We start from the raw sequence: 17214 nt of genomic DNA on the forward strand, positions 1-17214 counted from the left end.
CTGCAAGCCATGGAACCAGAAGGGGACCTTTTGGAGCTTGAGTTTGTGAGAGTTCACAGGGCTTTGGGCACTCCGCAGCCAGGGAGACTGCATGATCTAATTGCCCGCTTCCTGCGTTTTCCACAAAAAGAACATATATTGCAGGAAGACTTAAAAGCACAGTTACTTACCGTAACAGGTGTTATCCAGGGACAGCAGGCAGATATTCTTGACTGATGGGTGACGGCACCGACGGAGCCCCGGTACGGACACTTTTAGAGTGATTGCACTCTAAGAACTTGGAAAGTTCTGGATACCGCACCGCGCATGCGCAAGTGCCTTCCCGCCCGACCCCGGCGCGCGGTCCCTCAGTTAGTATAAGCCAGCTAAGAAGCCAACCCGGGGAGGTGGGTGGGACGCAAGAATATCTGCCTGCTGTCCCTGGATAACACCTGTTACGGTAAGTAACTGTGCTTTATCCCAGGACAAGCAGGCAGCTATTCTTGACTGATGGGTGACCTCCAAGCTAACAAAAGGAGGGATGGTGGGAAGGTTGGCCATTAGGAAAACAAATTTTGCAAAACAGATTGGCCGAAGTGACCATCCCGTCTGGAGAATGTATCCAGACAATAATGTGATGTAAAAGTGTGAACTGAGGACCAAGTAGCAGCTTTGCAGATTTCCTCAATAGGCGTGGAGCGGAGGAAAGCTACAGATGCTGCCATAGCTCTAACTCTATGGGCCGTGACAGAACCTTCCAGTGCCAGTCCGGATTGAGAGTAGCAGAATGAAATGCACGCTGCGAGCCAATTAGATAGCGTACGTTTAGAAACAGGGCGTCCCAACTTATTAGGATCAAAAGATAAGAAAAGTTGGGGCGAAGATCTGTGGGGTTTAGTACGGTCTAAATAGTAAGCTAAAGCCCTCTTACAGTCCAAAGTATGAAGAGCCTGTTCACCAGAGTGAGTGTGAGGTCTTGGAAAGAAAACAGGCAGTACAATAGATTGGTTGAGATGGAATTCAGAGACAACCTTTGGGAGAAACTTTGGATGTGTACGCATAACCACCTTATCGTGATGAAAGACTGTAAAAGGTGGGTCAGAAACCAGTGCATGGAGCTCACTGACCCTCCTGGCAGAGGTGATAGCGATGAGGAAAAGTACCTTCCAAGTGAGAAACTTGAAAGCGGCAGTAGCTAAGGGTTCAAAAGGAGGCTTCATCAAAGCAGAGAGAACCACATTAAGATCCCAGACCACAGGAGGAGCTTTTAGAGGTGGTTTCACATTAAAAAGACCTCGCATGAATCTAGAGACTAGGGGATGAGCTGAAAGGAGTTTTCCCTGGATGGGCTCATGAAATGCAGCAATAGCACTGAGATGGACTCTGATGGAGGTAGTTTTGAGACCAGAGTTAGACAAAGAAAGTAGATAGTCCAAAAGGGTCTCCACTGCAAGGGACGTGGGATCATGATGATGAAGAAGACACCAGGATGAAAACCGTGTCCACTTTTGATGGTAACATTGCAGAGTGGCTGGTTTCCTGGAAGCATCCAGAATAGAACGAACGGGCTGAGATAGAAGAGAATCCTGTGAAGTCAGCCCGAGAGATACCAAGCTGTCAGGTGCAGAGACTGGAGGTTGGGATGTAGAAGAGTCTCCTGTTGTTGCGTAAGCAGAGAAGGAAACAGTGGAAGCAGAAAAGGTTCCCTGGAACTGAGTTGAAGTAGAAGGGAGAACCAATGCTGTCTGGGCCACCGTGGGGCAATCAGAATCATGGTGGCTCCTTCCCTCTTGAGCTTGAACAATGTTCGTAACATGAGAGGCAGCGGAGGAAAGGCATACAGGAATAGATTGGACCAATCGAGGAGAAATGCATCCGCTGCCAGACGGTGAGGAGTGTATAGTCTGGAGCAGAAGAGAGGCAGCTGGTAATTTTGAGGAGCTGCGAAAAGGTCGATCTGAGGAGTGCCCCACTGAGCAAAGATGGACTGAAGAGTTAAGGGATCGAGTGTCCATTTGTGAGGTTGGAGAATTCTGCTCAGCTTGTCCGCTAAGTAATTCTGCTCTCCCTGAATGTAAATCGCTTTCAGAAAGAGATGGTGATCTGTGGCCCAAGTCCAAATCTTCTGGGCTTCCTGGCACAAGAGGCGAGAGCCTGTCCCACCCTGTTTGTTGATGTAGTACATGGCCACTTGATTGTCTGTGCACAACAGAAGGACCTGAGGATAGAGAAGATGTTGGAAAGCCTTGAGGGCATAAAACATCGCTCTGAGTTCTAGGAAATTGATGTGATGTGTCATTTCCTGCACTGTCCAAAGACCTTGAGTTTGGAATTCGTTCAAATGAGCTCCCCAGGCATAAGGGGAGGCATCTGTGGTGATGATCAGTTGATGAGGAGGTAGATGGAATAGAAGACCTCTGGAGAGATTTGAGGATATCAACCACCATTGTAGAGACTGACGAAGAGATGATGTCACAGATATGTGCCGTGAGCAAGGATCCGTCGCTTGTGACCACTGGGTAGCAAGGGTCCACTGAGGAATGCGCAGGTGAAGACGTGCGAGGGGGGTGACATGGACTGTGGATGCCATGTGACCCAAGAGTATCATCATTTGTTTGGCAGAGATGGAACGTCGTGGAAGTACCTGCTGACACAGAGATTGGAGAGTTTGAAGACGGTTGGACGGTAGGAATGCTCTCATGAGGACTGTGTCCGGCACCGCTCCAATGAATTGAAGTCGTTGAGTGGGGAGTAGATGAGATTTGGGAAAATTGATCTCGAACCCCAGAAGCTGTAAGAACAAGATGGTTTGATTGGTGGCCAGGAGAACTGTTTGAGATGAGTCGGCCTTTATCAACCAATCGTCCAGGTAAGGAAACACCTGAAGGTGATGGGAGCGTAGGTAAGCAGCTACCACAATTAGACACTTGGTGAATACTCGTGGAGATGAGGCAAGACCGAAGGGGAGAACTTTGTACTGGTAATGACAGTTGTTGATCATGAAGCGGAGGTATTGCCTGGAGGCTAGATGGATTGGAATATGAGTGTATGCCTCTTTGAGGTCGAGGGAACATAGCCAGTCGTCTTGATTGAGAAGAGGGTAAAGAGTGGCCAGAGAGAGCATCTTGAATTTTTCCTTGACCAGACATTTGTTGAGATCTCGAAGATCTAAGATGGGTCTGAGATCTCCTGTCTTCTTTGGAACCAGAAAATAACGGGAGTAAAACCCCTGCCCCTTCTGGTCCAGAGGAACCTCTTCGATAGCGTTTAGAAGAAGAAGAGATTGAACCTCTTGAATAAGGAGAGAAGCCTGGGGAGTGTTCAAAGCAGACTCTCTTGGTAGACTTTGAGATGGAAGTGTTTGGAAGTTGAGAGAGTAGCCGTGGCGGATGATGTTGAGAACCCATTGATCGGATGTTATGTTCTCCCAACGGCTGAGATAATAAGTGAGACGGCCTCCAATGGGTAGGGGAAGTTGAACTGATGGAGGCAAAATGGCTATGTTCTGGAGAAACACGTCAAAAGGGTTGAGTAGACTTTTGAGGTGGAGGAGGTTTCACCTGTTGTTGCTGATTTTGCCTAGGTGGTTGACGTTGTTGCTGCTGTCGCTGACGCCTAGGTTGTTGGGAATGCTGAGGTAAAGGCCGAGCAGCAAATCGGCGTTGGTATGCCGATTGTTGGCGAAACGGTCTAGCAGGGGGAGTCTTCTTTTTATTCTTTAAAAGAGTATCCCATCTGGTTTCATGAGCCGACAGTTTTTGTGTTGTTGAATCCATGGATTCTCCAAACAGCTCATCCCCCAGACAAGGAGCATTTGCTAGACGGTCTTGGTGGTTCACCTCTAGCTCTGAGACCCTGAGCCATGCCAACCTGCGCATAGCCACTGACATAGCCGTGGCTCTAGAAGTCAATTCGAAGGTGTCATAAATTGACCTGACAAGAAATTTCCTCAACTGAAGGAGAGAGGAAGCACAGGAATGAAAAGAAGGTTTTCTACGATCAGGAAGGAATTGTTCAAATGAAGACAACTGCTGGACCAAATGCTTTAAATAAAAAGAAAAATGAAAAGCATAGTTTCCTGATCTATTGGCCAACATGGCATTTTGATAAAGCCGTTTGCCAAATTTGTCCATAGATTTCCCTTCTCTGCCAGGAGGGACTGAAGCATACACATTAGCCCCCGTTGATTTCTTTAATGTAGACTCTACCAAAAGAGATTCATGTGGGAGCTGGGGCTTGTCAAACCCAGGAATGGGGATTACCCTGTATAGAGAGTCCAGCTTACGAGGAGCTCCTGGCACAGTCAGGGGAGTTTCAAGGTTTTTATAAAATGTCTCTCGTAAAATATCATGGAGAGGAAGTTTAAGGAATTCCCTTGGAGGCTGGTCAAAATCCAGAGCATCAAGGAATGCTTTGGACTTCTTGGATTCAGCCTCCAAGGGAATTGACAGGGATTCACACATCTCCTTCAAAAAGGAGGTAAAAGAGGTGGAATCCTGTTTAGAAGGAGGGTCTGCCACCAGGTGTTCCTCCTCATCGGAAGAGCATTCTCCTTCAGATAGGAAGGGCTCTTCTGAATCTCCCCACAAATCAGGGTCTCTAACCTGAGAGTGGTGTCGAGACTCAGGTGTGGAGGGCTCTACGTGTCGGGATTTATGTGTAGATTTGCCCGATCTCATAGAGACGGTACCAGGCGATGCAACCTGATGTATCGGTACCGTGGTCTGTACCGCCTGGTGCTGAGACCTAGGTTCAGGAGCTAGAACCGGCATCGATGACGATGTGGTAAGTGCCGGTACCGATAAATTGGATGCCGATAAGAGAGGGCGTTCCTCTATCGGTACCGGAGGCTCCGACCGAACTGGAACTGGAAGGTTCGGGGTCAAGAGAGCAGGAAACAGCTTTTGAAGTTGATCCTTAAGCTGAACCTGCAGAACGGCGGCGATGCGCTCGTCCAAGGATGGCACCGGCACCGCTTTTTTCTTCTGCGGTGCCTTGGGTGCCGCTCGACACTCCGAAGAAGAGCCCGATGTCGAGGGACTAACTTCGATCGGAGCGGAGCGCTTCCGTGGGCGCCTCGAGGTCGGCAGGATTGGGCTCACTGCTGTAGAGACCGGAGGACGCTCCAACGGGGAAGGCTTCTTAGCCGGCTTACCTGTGGGATGCGATACCGGCGTCGAATCACGCGGTGTCGACGAAGTCGGAGCCGACTGTGGAACAGATGTCGGTGCCGGAGTTGCGGAGTCGGACATCTCGGCACCGAAAAGGATCCGCTGCTGGATTTGGCGGTTTTTGAGGGTCCTCTTTTTTAAAGTTGCACAGCGGGAGCAAGAAGATGCTCGATGGTCAGGACCAAGACACTGCAGACACCAGTTATGGGGGTCTGTCAGCGAAATTGGTCTAGCGCACCGCTGGCACTTTTTAAAACCGGGCTGAGGGGGCATGAACGGGAAAACAGCCTCTGCCAAATCGAAAGCCGAGGCTTCGATCGTGGCAACAGGCCCCGCCGGGCCGAATCGAAAAAGAGGAGAAAAAATTATTATTTTTATTTTATTTTAAGAAAATAAGAAAAGAAATAAAGAAATAAAGAAAACTATATTATAAAAAGGGGGGTTTACGCGAGCGGGAAGGCGTGAAAAAATCTCTTCAACGGCCGTTGAAGTGAACGCGTCTTCTTAGCTCCGCGGAAACTAGAAAACTGAGGGACCGCGCGCCGGGGTCGGGCGGGAAGGCACTCGCGCATGCGCGGTGCGGTATCCAGAACTTTCCAAGTTCTTAGAGTGCAATCACTCTAAAAGTGTCCGTACCGGGGCTCCGTCGGTGCCGTCACCCATCAGTCAAGAATAGCTGCCTGCTTGTCCTGGGATAATAAATGTTAAAAATCCCTCAGAAAATAGGATTTTAGAGCTGGAAGACCCTACAGGATGTGGCAGAAACCTTCAAAAAACAGGTTTTTCAGACACCCCCCAACTGATTTTGCCCATAAACTGCAAAACACAGTTACTTACCGTAACTTATCCAGAGACAGCAAGCAGATATTCTCACATGTGGGTGACCTCATCTATGGAGCCCTGGTACGGACACCTGCTAAAGTGTACATGCACTTTAAGAACTTTAGAAAGTTTGCGACTGACCGCACCACGCATGCGTGAATACCTTCTTGCCCAACATAGGCGCGTGGCTCCTCAGTTCAGTAAGCTAGCTAAGAAGCCAGGGGAGGTGGGTGGGTTGTGAGAATATCTGCCTGCTGTCCCTGGATAACACCTGTTATGGTAAGTAACTGTACTTTATCTCAGTACAAGCAGGCAGCATATCCTCACATGTGGGTGACCTCCAAGCTAACTAAAATGGGATGATGGGAGAGTTGGCCTTTTAGGAAAATAAATTTTGTAATACTTCTTGGCCGAAGTGCCCATCCTGTCTGGAATAAGATTCCAGACAGTAATGAGAGATGAAAGTATGAACTGAGGATCAAGTAGCAGCTTTGCAGATTTCATCAATAGAGGTAGAGTAGAAAAAAGCCACTGAAGCTGCCATAGCTCGAACCTTATGGGATGTGACACGACTCTCCAGTTGCAGCTCAGCCAGAGTATAACAAAACGAGATGCAAGCAGCCAACCAATTGGAAATCGTTCTTTTGGAAACAGGATGCTCCAATTTGTTAGAATCAAAGGAGACAAAAAGCTGGGGAGATGATCTATGTGATTAGGCCGTTGCAAATAGTTTAGGCCAATGCTTGTTTGCAGTCCAGAGTATGAAGAGGTGTTTCTCCAGGATGAGAATGAGGCTTAGGAAAAAATACTGGAAGAACAATCGATTGAGATGAAACTCAGTGACAACTCATACCTAACAATTGCCAAGAATCATTATCCCCTTGAAATTACCATGCCATCTCTATCCATAATTCCTTGCTCTTTTCTTCAACATTCTCCCATTCAGTCACCAAGTCACAATGATGATCTGCTCTGTTCCCCTTCTCCTCTCCCACTAGCCATATCCATTTTTGATCTGTTGCCCTTCACTTTTCCCTACCTTCTAACACTATCCATTTTCTGCTCCGTTCTCTCACCCACACCCCCTAATCCCATCTTCTGCTTTCCAGCGTTTCCTGTCTATTTGACTTTTCTTCTCTCTCCATATCCATAGTCATTCCCTTTGTGTCCCTGTCTGTCTTGGCCAGCACCTCCCCTCTATGTCCATGTACCTATTCCCCTTATGTCCTCACTCCCCATCCTTCTCCTCTGTGGCCCTGTATCTATTCTCTCCATGTTCAGTATTGGCCTTCTATGTCCACATCATTCCCACCTGTGTCCATCCTCTCACCTGTCCTCCCACCCCAGAGTTGGCATTTCTTCCTCTCTCACCTGAACACTCTCCACAGTACTGTATCTCCTGCATCCTTCTTTCTGCCCCCCCAACCCCCCCCCCATCCATCCATGGGTCCATCTTTTCTCACTCTCTCTTCCACATCTCAAATGAGTGATCTCTTGCTTCTCTCTCTCTCCCCCCCAGTCTAGCATCTCTTTCCCTATCCCTGCCCCCTGTGATGTGGCATCTTTTTTTTACCCTTCCCACCCAACCACATGTGCAGTATCTCTCTCCCTACCTCTGTGCTTAAGTCCGCCAGTCTTCCAGGCAGCCAGTAGTATTAGTGATAAAAGCATGCTGCCTTTGGCTACGCCAGAAGCTATCTCTCTCTGATACAACTTTCTGTTTCCATGTAAGTAAGACCCTGCACAGAGAACCTGCATACTTTCATTGCTGATACTACTGTCTGCCTGCCTGGAGGACTGAAGGAGCGGGAGGAGGCGGGGAAATGGGGAGCTATCAGACTCTGTGGGGTGTGGAAGGAAAGATTCATGTTATATCTCTCAGGCAGATGCAAAGAAAATGGGGTGGCAAGTCATTTTTGTAAGGTAACATTTACTTCCCCATAGTGATGCGTATGTCTACATGAAATGTAAGATATTGATAGACAAGATGAAAATAATGCTAGTCCAGAATAGTATATCTTAAAAAGGATTCTTGAAGAAATAAGTATCCAATGCTCATCTTTCAGAAAAGGGGTGACATGGTTGAATTTATGAGCAACTGTGATGATTTTTATTGTTACATTTTGAACAATTGTTAACACCTAATATCAACAGTTCATAGTCCTTATAATAAAGTATTCCAATAATCAAGACAATTCACTACTAATACATGTATCATGATTGATAGTGCTTTCCTAACAGTCTCTTAACAGAGTAAATCATGATCAAAATGAAGAAGCATTTTCTCACTAGGTTTGAAAGGTATAATTGAAAGTGTAATTCGTGACCTAGGGTGGCTGACAGTTTTGATAAGAGTCTACCAAGAGAATTTTTGAACTATGGTAGATCAGGCAGAATGACTTTCCCTTACCTAGAATAAAATATCTGGTACTTGATGTCTTTGACTGTGGGAGCCATATGTTTGGCATCCTTATTCTAAGGTGTGCATGAAAAACTGTAGTTTGGAAACCCTAAAAAAAAATATCAACCACCTCCAAACAGAAATAAGATTTTAACTGCTTATAAAAACAAACAGGTATTTAGGGTAATCACAGTACAAAAAAAATAGTCCTCTCTCTTATCAATTCACACACTGATTCAAAAAGCAGCATGGTACTCCCTTCCAAACTTGATACCCAGCAAAGTTGATCTCATTACCCAAACCTTGCAAAAACTTTGCAATACTCACATTCTCAGGCAAACATTTTGCAATGCTACTATGAGCCATTGGCTCAATGCAAAGAAGCTGGATTATCTCTCTCATGATAATATCCTCCTTGGTCACATGAGTCAAGCCAGGCACATATCTCTCTCCTTGAAGCAAAAACAAAAAAAAAGAGAAAGTTTAAAGGTATATGTTCTTATGATTAAGGTACACAAGTATATTTCTCTGTCAATGCTTAACAAGATTTAGCTGAAAGGAAAAATCTACAGAGCAGGGGTTCTTAACCCAGTCCTTGGGACACACCAAGCCAGTCTGGTTTTCAAGGATCCACAATGGATATACACAATTAAATTTACATGCTCTGCTTTGATTGTATGCAAATCTGACTCAAACATATTCATTATGGATATCTTTAAACCAAATTGGCTTGGTGCGCCTTGAGTTAAGAACCCGTCCTACACAGGATAATCCAAGTTAGGAAAATAATTTCAAAAGTCAGATGAAGGTCACTGTTGTCAAGTTATTACAACAAAAATACTGTGTATTAATGTAATACATCACCCTCAGAATGCTAGCAATTTTTTTCTATCTTAGTGTACTTCAGTAAGATACCATATGTAATTTCACTTGGCACAACCAAACAGTACTACAGTCAAGGCTCTTAGCTCTGGTCTTCAAGGTTAGCAATCATGTTTGGTTTTCATAGCAAAGTGCAAACAAATATCCAGTGAATATCCACTGAGGGCACCCTGTAAACCAGGCCTCTTTATGGCCCTAAACAGACATGTTTACATTTACATACTTGGTCCTGTTGTATAGCATTCATTATAAAAAGGAGAATTAGGAAAATATCAATGAACAAAGCTAAACCACCGATACAGAACCCTGAATCTCAAGGGGTTTTCAGGATACTCATTAATTAACATTTATCATATGTGTACACATATGGTTTAAGAACTCAGTTTATTTACACAGAAAATCCTCAAAGGGTGCAAAACTGATCAATCATAAATCAATGATAAACCCAAAGAGGTCTACACAGTATAACAAAAAATATCCAAAATATAAGACCATAGAAACATAGAAAGTGACGGCAGATAAGGGCCAAGGCCCATCAAGTCTGCCCACACCAATGACCCTCCCCTACCTCCCTTTGTGAAGAGATCCCACCTTTCGATCCCATTTAGCTTTAAAATCAGGCACACTGCTGGCCTCAATTACCTGTATCGGAAGACCTATCCATCGATCCACCACCCTCTCTGTGAAGAAGTATTTCCTGGTGTCGCCATGCAATGTCCTTCCCCTGATTTTCCACGGATGCCCTCATGTTGACGTGGGTTCCTTGAAGAAGAAGATATCCTCCCCCACCTTGATACGGCGCGTGAGGTATTTGAATGTTTCGATCATGTCCCCCCTCTCCCTGCGTTCCTCTAGGGAGTAGAGCTGCAATTTATTCAGCCGTTCCTCATACTGGAGATCCCTGAGCCCTGTGACCATCCGTGTGGCCATTCGCTGGACCGATTCAAGTCTCAGCACATCTTTGCGGTAATGTGGTCTCCAGAATTGTACACAGTATTCCAGATGGGGTCTCACCATGGACCTATATAATGGCATTATGACTTCGGGCTTACGGCTAACGAAACTCCTGCGTATGCAATCTATGATTTGTCTGGCCTTAGATGAAGCTTTCTCCACTTGAGTAGCAGTCTTCATGTCCTCACTGATGATTCCCCCTAAGTCTCGTTCCGCTACAGTTCTCTCTAGGATCTCACCATTAAGAGTGTAAGTCTTACATGGATTTTTGTTGCCAAGGTGCATGACCTTGCATTTTTTGGCATTGAAATTTAGTTGCCAGGTCCTGGACCAATTCTCCAGTAGGAGGAGGTCGTGTGCCATACTATCGGTCTTGGATTTGATGTCAGGTCCTGTTGCAGTTCTTGTCTACAATACTGCATAATTTGGCGTCATCGGCGAATAGCGTTAATTTACCCTGAAGCCCCTCAGCCATGAAGATGTTGAATAAGATTGGGCCCAAGACCGAGCCCTGTAGTACTCCACTGATCACCTCTTGTCGTTTCGGAGGGGGAGCCATTCACCACCACCCTCTGAAGTCTACCTCCTAGCCAGTCCCCCACCCATGTAGTCAAGGTATCACCCAAACCTATAGAGCTCATCTTGCTCAACAACCTGCGGTGTGGTACGCTATCGAATGCTTTGCTGAAATCTAAGTACATGACATCCAGGGACTCCCCAATATCCAGCTTCCTCGTCACCCAGTCAAAGAAGCTGATCAGGTTAGATTGACAAGACCTCCCCTTTGTGAACCCATGTTGAAGGGGATCTCGCAGATTCCCCTCGTTCAGGACCGTATCCAATTGGTGTTTGATTAGAGTTTCCATTAGTTTGCTCACTATTGATGTGAGACTCACTGGTCTGTAGTTCGTAGCTTCCGTCCTGCTTCCTTTTTTGTGGAGTGGAATGACATTAGCCGTTTTCCAGTCTAGCGGGACTCTTCCCTTGCTAAGGGAGAGATTGAAGAGTGTTGATAGTGGTTTCGCCAAGGTGTCTCTTAACTCCCTGAGTACTCTGGGGTGTATGTTGTCTGGCCCCATAGCTTTGTGAACCTTGAGTTTGGATAGTTCACTGTAGACACTACTGGGCGTAAACTCGAAGTTGCAAAACGGGTCTATCGAGCTATCCCCTGTTGGTAGCTGAGGGCCGGATCCCTGCGCCTCACGGGTGAAGACTGAGCAAAAGTATTCATTTAACAGTTTAGCCTTCTCGGAGTCCGATTCTACATAGTTCCTGTCCGGTTTCCTAAGGCGTACTATCCCTCCTGTGTTCCTGTTTCTATCACTAATATACCTAAAGAATGCTTTATCGCCCTTTTTGATGTTCTTTGCTAGATTCTCCTCCATCTGCAATTTGGCCTCTCTGACTGCCGTTTTGACGGCTCTTGACTTGGCCAGATAGTCTTCCCTGGAGTCCTGCTTCCCTGAATGTTTGAAGGAGATGAATGCTCTTTTCTTCTCTTTTATGAGGTTGGAGATCTCCGTAGAGAACCACTGCGGTTTGTTTTTTCTTCGTCGTTTATTTACAGATTTTATTAATCGGTTTGTTGCTTCGTGTATGGTAGCTTTCAGTGTTGACCACGTTTCCTCTACATTATCAGTCTCTGCTTGGTTTTGCAGCGACTGATGGATGAATTCCCCCATGTTCTCGAGGTTGGTGTCCTTGAAGCTGAGGACCTTAGTTAATGTGTTGGATTTGGTGAAACCTTTTCTGAGGTTAAACCATACCATGTTGTGGTCACTGGATGACAGCATGTCTCCCACCGAGACCTCTGTGACATTTTCTCCGTTGGTAAGTATTAGGTCTAGAATCGCCTGATCCCTAGTTGGCTCCAAAACCATTTGCTTGAGTCTTGCTCCCTTTATAGAATTTAATAGCCTTCTGCTGCTGCCGGTCGCAGAGGAAAGTGTGTTCCAATTCACATCAGGCATATTGAAATCACCCAACAATACTGTGTCCCCACGCAAGGTGATATTCTCTATGTCCTCGATTAATTCCATATCAAGGTCTTTCTGTTGCCTTGGAGGTCTGTATACTATGCTAAGGTACAGGCATTTGTCCTTTCCTCTGGCCAGAAGAACCACCAAGAACAATTCTAAAAGTATAAAAATAAAGACTATCAGTCTATGACTCACGACTTTATATACAAAGTTTTATAATTAAGTTCGCAAACTTGCCTCCGTGCACTTATGTGGCTAGCACTGTACAAACAACTTGGTAAGGTTTTATAACCTTGGTATATCAGTGTCTTGCAGCTTTGTTTATGTCGATGTGTCGGGATGTGGCGGCACGAGTGCGCATGCGCTAGATGGCGTGGCGTGAGGGGCCGCCACTTAGGAGAGCAGGGGATTCGGCTGGCCCCGGCCAGGCAAGACCCCCCTTCCCCACTGCACCCAGGCCCCACAGCCCTGCCTACTTGACGGCCCAATGGTATCACAGGATCGACTCCTCAAGCCGGGACCGCAGCCTGCTTTGCCCTGCCCTCCTTCGCAGGGGGGAGACAGAAGAGGACCATGGAGAGACAGTTAGGGAGAGGGAAAGGGGCCTGCTTTGGGGGGTAGGTGTGTCCTGGGAGGAGACAGAAGGATACAGACAGTGGCCAAGGAGAGAGAGAGAGATAAAGAAACACAGACAGACAGACAGACACATCTATTCTAGCACCCGTTAATGTAACGGACTTAAAGACTAGTTAAAACATAATTAATCATAATTCAAATAACAGAGAAACAAAAAAATCAACAAATAAATTCTAAAATATGGGGGCAGCACAGAAACTAACAGAAATGTAGATTAAAATAAGCTGAACCTAAAATGATTGAATGCGTTTATGCACATTTCCCACTTTTTGTCATCCCTGTACCTACAGCTGGGATGTTCTTGTTTAGGTCCTCTCCTTCTCACTTACCCATTTCTCCCCCCCTCCCCTTCCTTCCCTCCCCCCTTTTTTTAGCACCGTGCCTCTATGTTGCTCTTTTATTTTAAATCTCCTTGATGTTTCATATTTTTAGGACTGCTCAATATATCATCATTCCTGTTTTAGGTCCTATGAGGCATTCAATCATTCCTATTTTAGGTCTTTTGAGGCATTCAATCTTTTTAGGTTCAGCTTATTTTAATCTACATTAGGGTTACCTGTTAGTTTCTGTTAGTTTTTGTGCTGCCCCCCACATTTTAGAATTTATCTGTTGATTTTAATTCTAGGACTTACAAATATGCCTTTATGTCCATTTTTTTGTTTCTCTGTTATTTGATTAATTAAGTTTCAATTTTACAGGTTTTTTTTTGTCTGCGGTTTTATCTGATACCTTATCCACCTGGGTAGGTTGGCATTATACATATCCTCAGCTTATATATCTTTTACTTTCTTGCTTACATATATTTGTATATTTGCATGTTTTTTCAGCACTTTGCTCACTGTCTTCCATCATGTTTATGGTTACCACTGAACTTTCTGCATGACACTCGTCATTTTTCTCCTTTAACATCATCCAGGTTGGACTCTGATTCAAACACTTGTGATAGTGGCTGCACATTTTTACATACATATATGCACATATTTTTTATATATTTTATTTTTTATGTATTTTCTATGTATAATTTAAGTTGTTTTATTTTGGTTCATTAGGACCCCTGATGAAGGCGTGTTTACCGAAACACGAACCGTGTCGGGTCCTTTGGTTTGGTTCAAGGTGGTAACATTAACCGCATTCATGATTTTGGTTTAATAAATTTAACCTGCTTCTTTGTACAGCTGTAGGCAATTACATTAACAGAACCAGGTTGACCTAAGGCGCATTTTGGAAAGAAATTAAGACAGCTCTGTTCGTTAGATTTGTCTCCTAATCAGATACCATTTAAAACTATTAACAACATGCTGATAACTTTGAGAAATATGTGTATTTTTCACTAATTGTATTCTGTAATTCATTGACTGTTCAGTGACTTCTTCGCTATTTCTATTCTGCAATTCGCTGATTGTCCAGCTCTCTTCACTGTAAACCGCCTAGAAGTCGTAAGATTGCGGTGGTATAGAAAAAATAAAGTTATTATTGATGCAGGTAACCCTAATGTCTTCTTGAGGCCTGATGCAGACATACCAGAAGGAAAAGCAGCAAGCCACTTCACAAACAAAAGGGTGCAATTATGAATCTGATGGCAATAAAATCAATCAATACATACCCACAACATAAATTAAAATCTGCAGCATCTCTTCTATTAATGTGTTGCGTTGTTTTGTCAAATTCTGAACAATTAAAGGAAAACAAAAAAATTAGAACAAACTGCAAACACAAATCTGCTCTCAAAGATTTCCTTCCAAGACAAAAAAGAAAGGAACAACAGTATTTCAGCATTGTGCCTCAGCAGTAGCTTACCAAAGGGGGGGGACGTCCGTCCCAGGTGCACGCCCCAAAGGGGTGCACAGCCAGCCACCCTCCCTATTCTGCCGCTGCAGTTTTCCTTAACCAACAGCAGCGGCAGTAAACTTTAAATGAGGGGTGTTCGCGGCCTAGCTTGTGCTTCCTCCGGCGAGTGTTTAGCTTCTGGCCGGCTCCCCTGCAGCAGTGGTTTTTCCGCTCAAAGTCGTGGGCGTCGGCTCCTCACGCGATACACGGCTGTGTTCCCTCTGATGTCACGAAGTCAGAGAGAATGCTTCTGACACAGCCGTGGATTGTGTGAGGTGTCGACGTCCGCGGCTTTGAATGGAAAACCAGCTGCAGCAAGGAACCAGCCAGAAATGTTGTAGCTGCACAGGGCAGGAAAGAGAAATACTGCTGCTGCACAAGGAAGGGGGGAGAGAGAAATGCTGATGCTGCACAGGGAAGAGGGAAGAGAGAAATGCTGATGTTGCACAGGGAAGGGGGGAGAAAGAAATGCTGCTGCTGCACAGGGAAGGGAAGAGGCGAGAGAGGGAAGGAGGGAGAAGGAAGACAAGGGAGAGGAACCAGAGATGCCAAGTCCATGGAAGGGAGGGAAAGGAAAGGAGATACCAGATCATAGAGGGGGAGGGAGAGATGGCAGGGCATGGGGGGGAGGGAAGGAGACAGATGCCAGACCAGGGGAAAGGAAGGAAGGAGGGAGGGAGAGAAAGGAAGAAGAGGAGATGCCAGATAATGGAGGGAGAGTTGGAAGGAGAGAAGAGAGATGCTAGGGCATGGGGGGAGGGAAGGAAAACTAAGGAGACAAATGCCAGACCAGAGGGAGAGGAGGTGCCAGAGGATGGAGGGAGGGGAGGGAAGGGAAGGAGATAGAGATGCCAGACCATGGTGTGGAATGGGAAGGAAGGGAAAGAGATGCCAAAGCATAGGGGAGGGAGTGGAGATAGAAAAATGGAGAGGGGGTGAAGCTGAAATGAATCATGTACAAAGGAGAGAAGGGGAACAGGATATACAGTTTATTGAAGGGACATAGAAAGAGGGAAGATGCCATATGGAAGAGAGAGAGGGTGGACAGTGGATGGAAGGAATAGAGATGGATGGCAGAAGCTGGGTGGAAGGGGCAAAGAGAGGGCAGATGTTGCATGGAAGGGAGAGAGGACAAACGCTGTCTAGAAAGAAGAGAGCAAAGAGAAGATGATTAAAGTAGAAACTTCAAAAGGTAGAAAGATTTTTTTGTTGCTTTACTTAGAATCAAGTAATATTGTAACTGTATTGATAAAAGTTTATAAATAGGAAATGGAAATAAGGCAATTTGGGGGGGACTAAACCTCTTTCCTCAGGTCAGGACAGGATACCATAACAGCAGTATACTGTACTGTTCTGAAGAAAGATTTGGCTTCTGAAAGCTAATTGAAAAAAGGATTAGTCCAATAAAATCGCCCAGGGCATCTTTTTTCAACATCAAGTGTGTAGACTAAAGGACTCAGGCACTGCACACTGCAAATAAAATCAATATAAAAAGCTTATCCTTCCGGCTTCTGATGTAGCTTAGCGAAACACAGACTATGTTGGAGCCGTGAACTGACCTTTTCAGATAAGTGGTCTACTGTTAAACAGCTTTTGTAGAGCCATAACATTTGCCACTCCAGTAGAAGCAAGAATCCTTGCTCCATGCAATGTGTTATGATTAAAATTCAAGCACCTTTCCAGCGATGTTATACTGCTGCTGTAGCGCCTTGCTGAAGTGCTTATGAAAAGAAATAAAAACTACACTCTTCAAGAAATTCCTGAAACAGCCCTAACTTCAAATTTACCGTCCTCCCTTCCCCCCCTCTTCCCACCACACAGAAACTACTTAACCTACTCTTTACCTCTCTAGAAAGACAAATGTTCTTCCATCGTAACCCGGCGAAACACACTTTCACAAGAATAAAGATATGGTAATGTCATGTAAAGAATGTAGGCAGTGCTGCTTCAGTTCCAAGGAGAAAGTTCAGATTGAACTGGAGGAAAAGCCTCAGATAAAGGCCCTCCCACCACCACAAGGGTGGAAAAAGGTGGTCGGGTGATAACCTCACTGGCAAAAACCTCCGTTGTACTCCCAAATGAAAAAACTGTAAGCAGGGCTGTCTATGCTTGATAGAAGAAAAAAACTTTCTACTTATCTCATTGATTGGTACACCGACGATGGCCAGCGTTTCACTAACTTGCTGCCTCAGGGTGTATCAAAAGTCCGATCAAAACTTTAAGCAGGACGCCGTAACGTCTCATCTGATCAAAAAGATGAGACGTTACGGCATCCTGCTTAAAGTTTTGATCGGACTTTTGATACACCCTGAGGCAGCAAGTTAGTGAAACGCTGGCCATCGTCGGTGTACCGATCAATGAGATAAGTAGAAAGTTTTTTTCTTCTATCAAGCATAGACAGCCCTGCTTACAGTTTTTTCATTTGGGAGTACAACGGAGGTTTTTGCCAGTGAGGTTATCACCCGACCACCTTTTTCCACCATTGTGGTGGTGGGAGGGCCTTTATCTGAGGCTTTTCCTCCAGTTCAATCTGAACTTTCTCCTTGGAACTGAAGCAGCACTT

General features: G+C 45.3%; 1 protein-coding gene across 4 annotated transcripts in view; it reads right to left on the bottom strand.

Annotated features, from left to right (window-relative positions):
* Positions 1-17214, bottom strand: part of UBR1 (ubiquitin protein ligase E3 component n-recognin 1) — a 531921-nt gene that overhangs the window by 253533 nt on the left and 261174 nt on the right. For all 4 annotated transcript variants that reach the window (XM_033952836.1, XM_033952835.1, XM_033952834.1 and 1 more), the window contains exons 20-21: positions 14428-14491; positions 8701-8825 (exon numbers count right to left, since the gene is read on the bottom strand). In XM_033952836.1, the coding sequence (XP_033808727.1) occupies positions 8701-8825; positions 14428-14491 (189 nt within the window). The remainder of the gene's footprint in view (positions 1-8700; positions 8826-14427; positions 14492-17214) is intronic.

Source organism: Geotrypetes seraphini, chromosome 7 (genome assembly GCF_902459505.1).
Source record: "Geotrypetes seraphini chromosome 7, aGeoSer1.1, whole genome shotgun sequence".
In the NCBI taxonomy this organism is placed as follows: domain Eukaryota; kingdom Metazoa; phylum Chordata; class Amphibia; order Gymnophiona; family Dermophiidae; genus Geotrypetes; species Geotrypetes seraphini.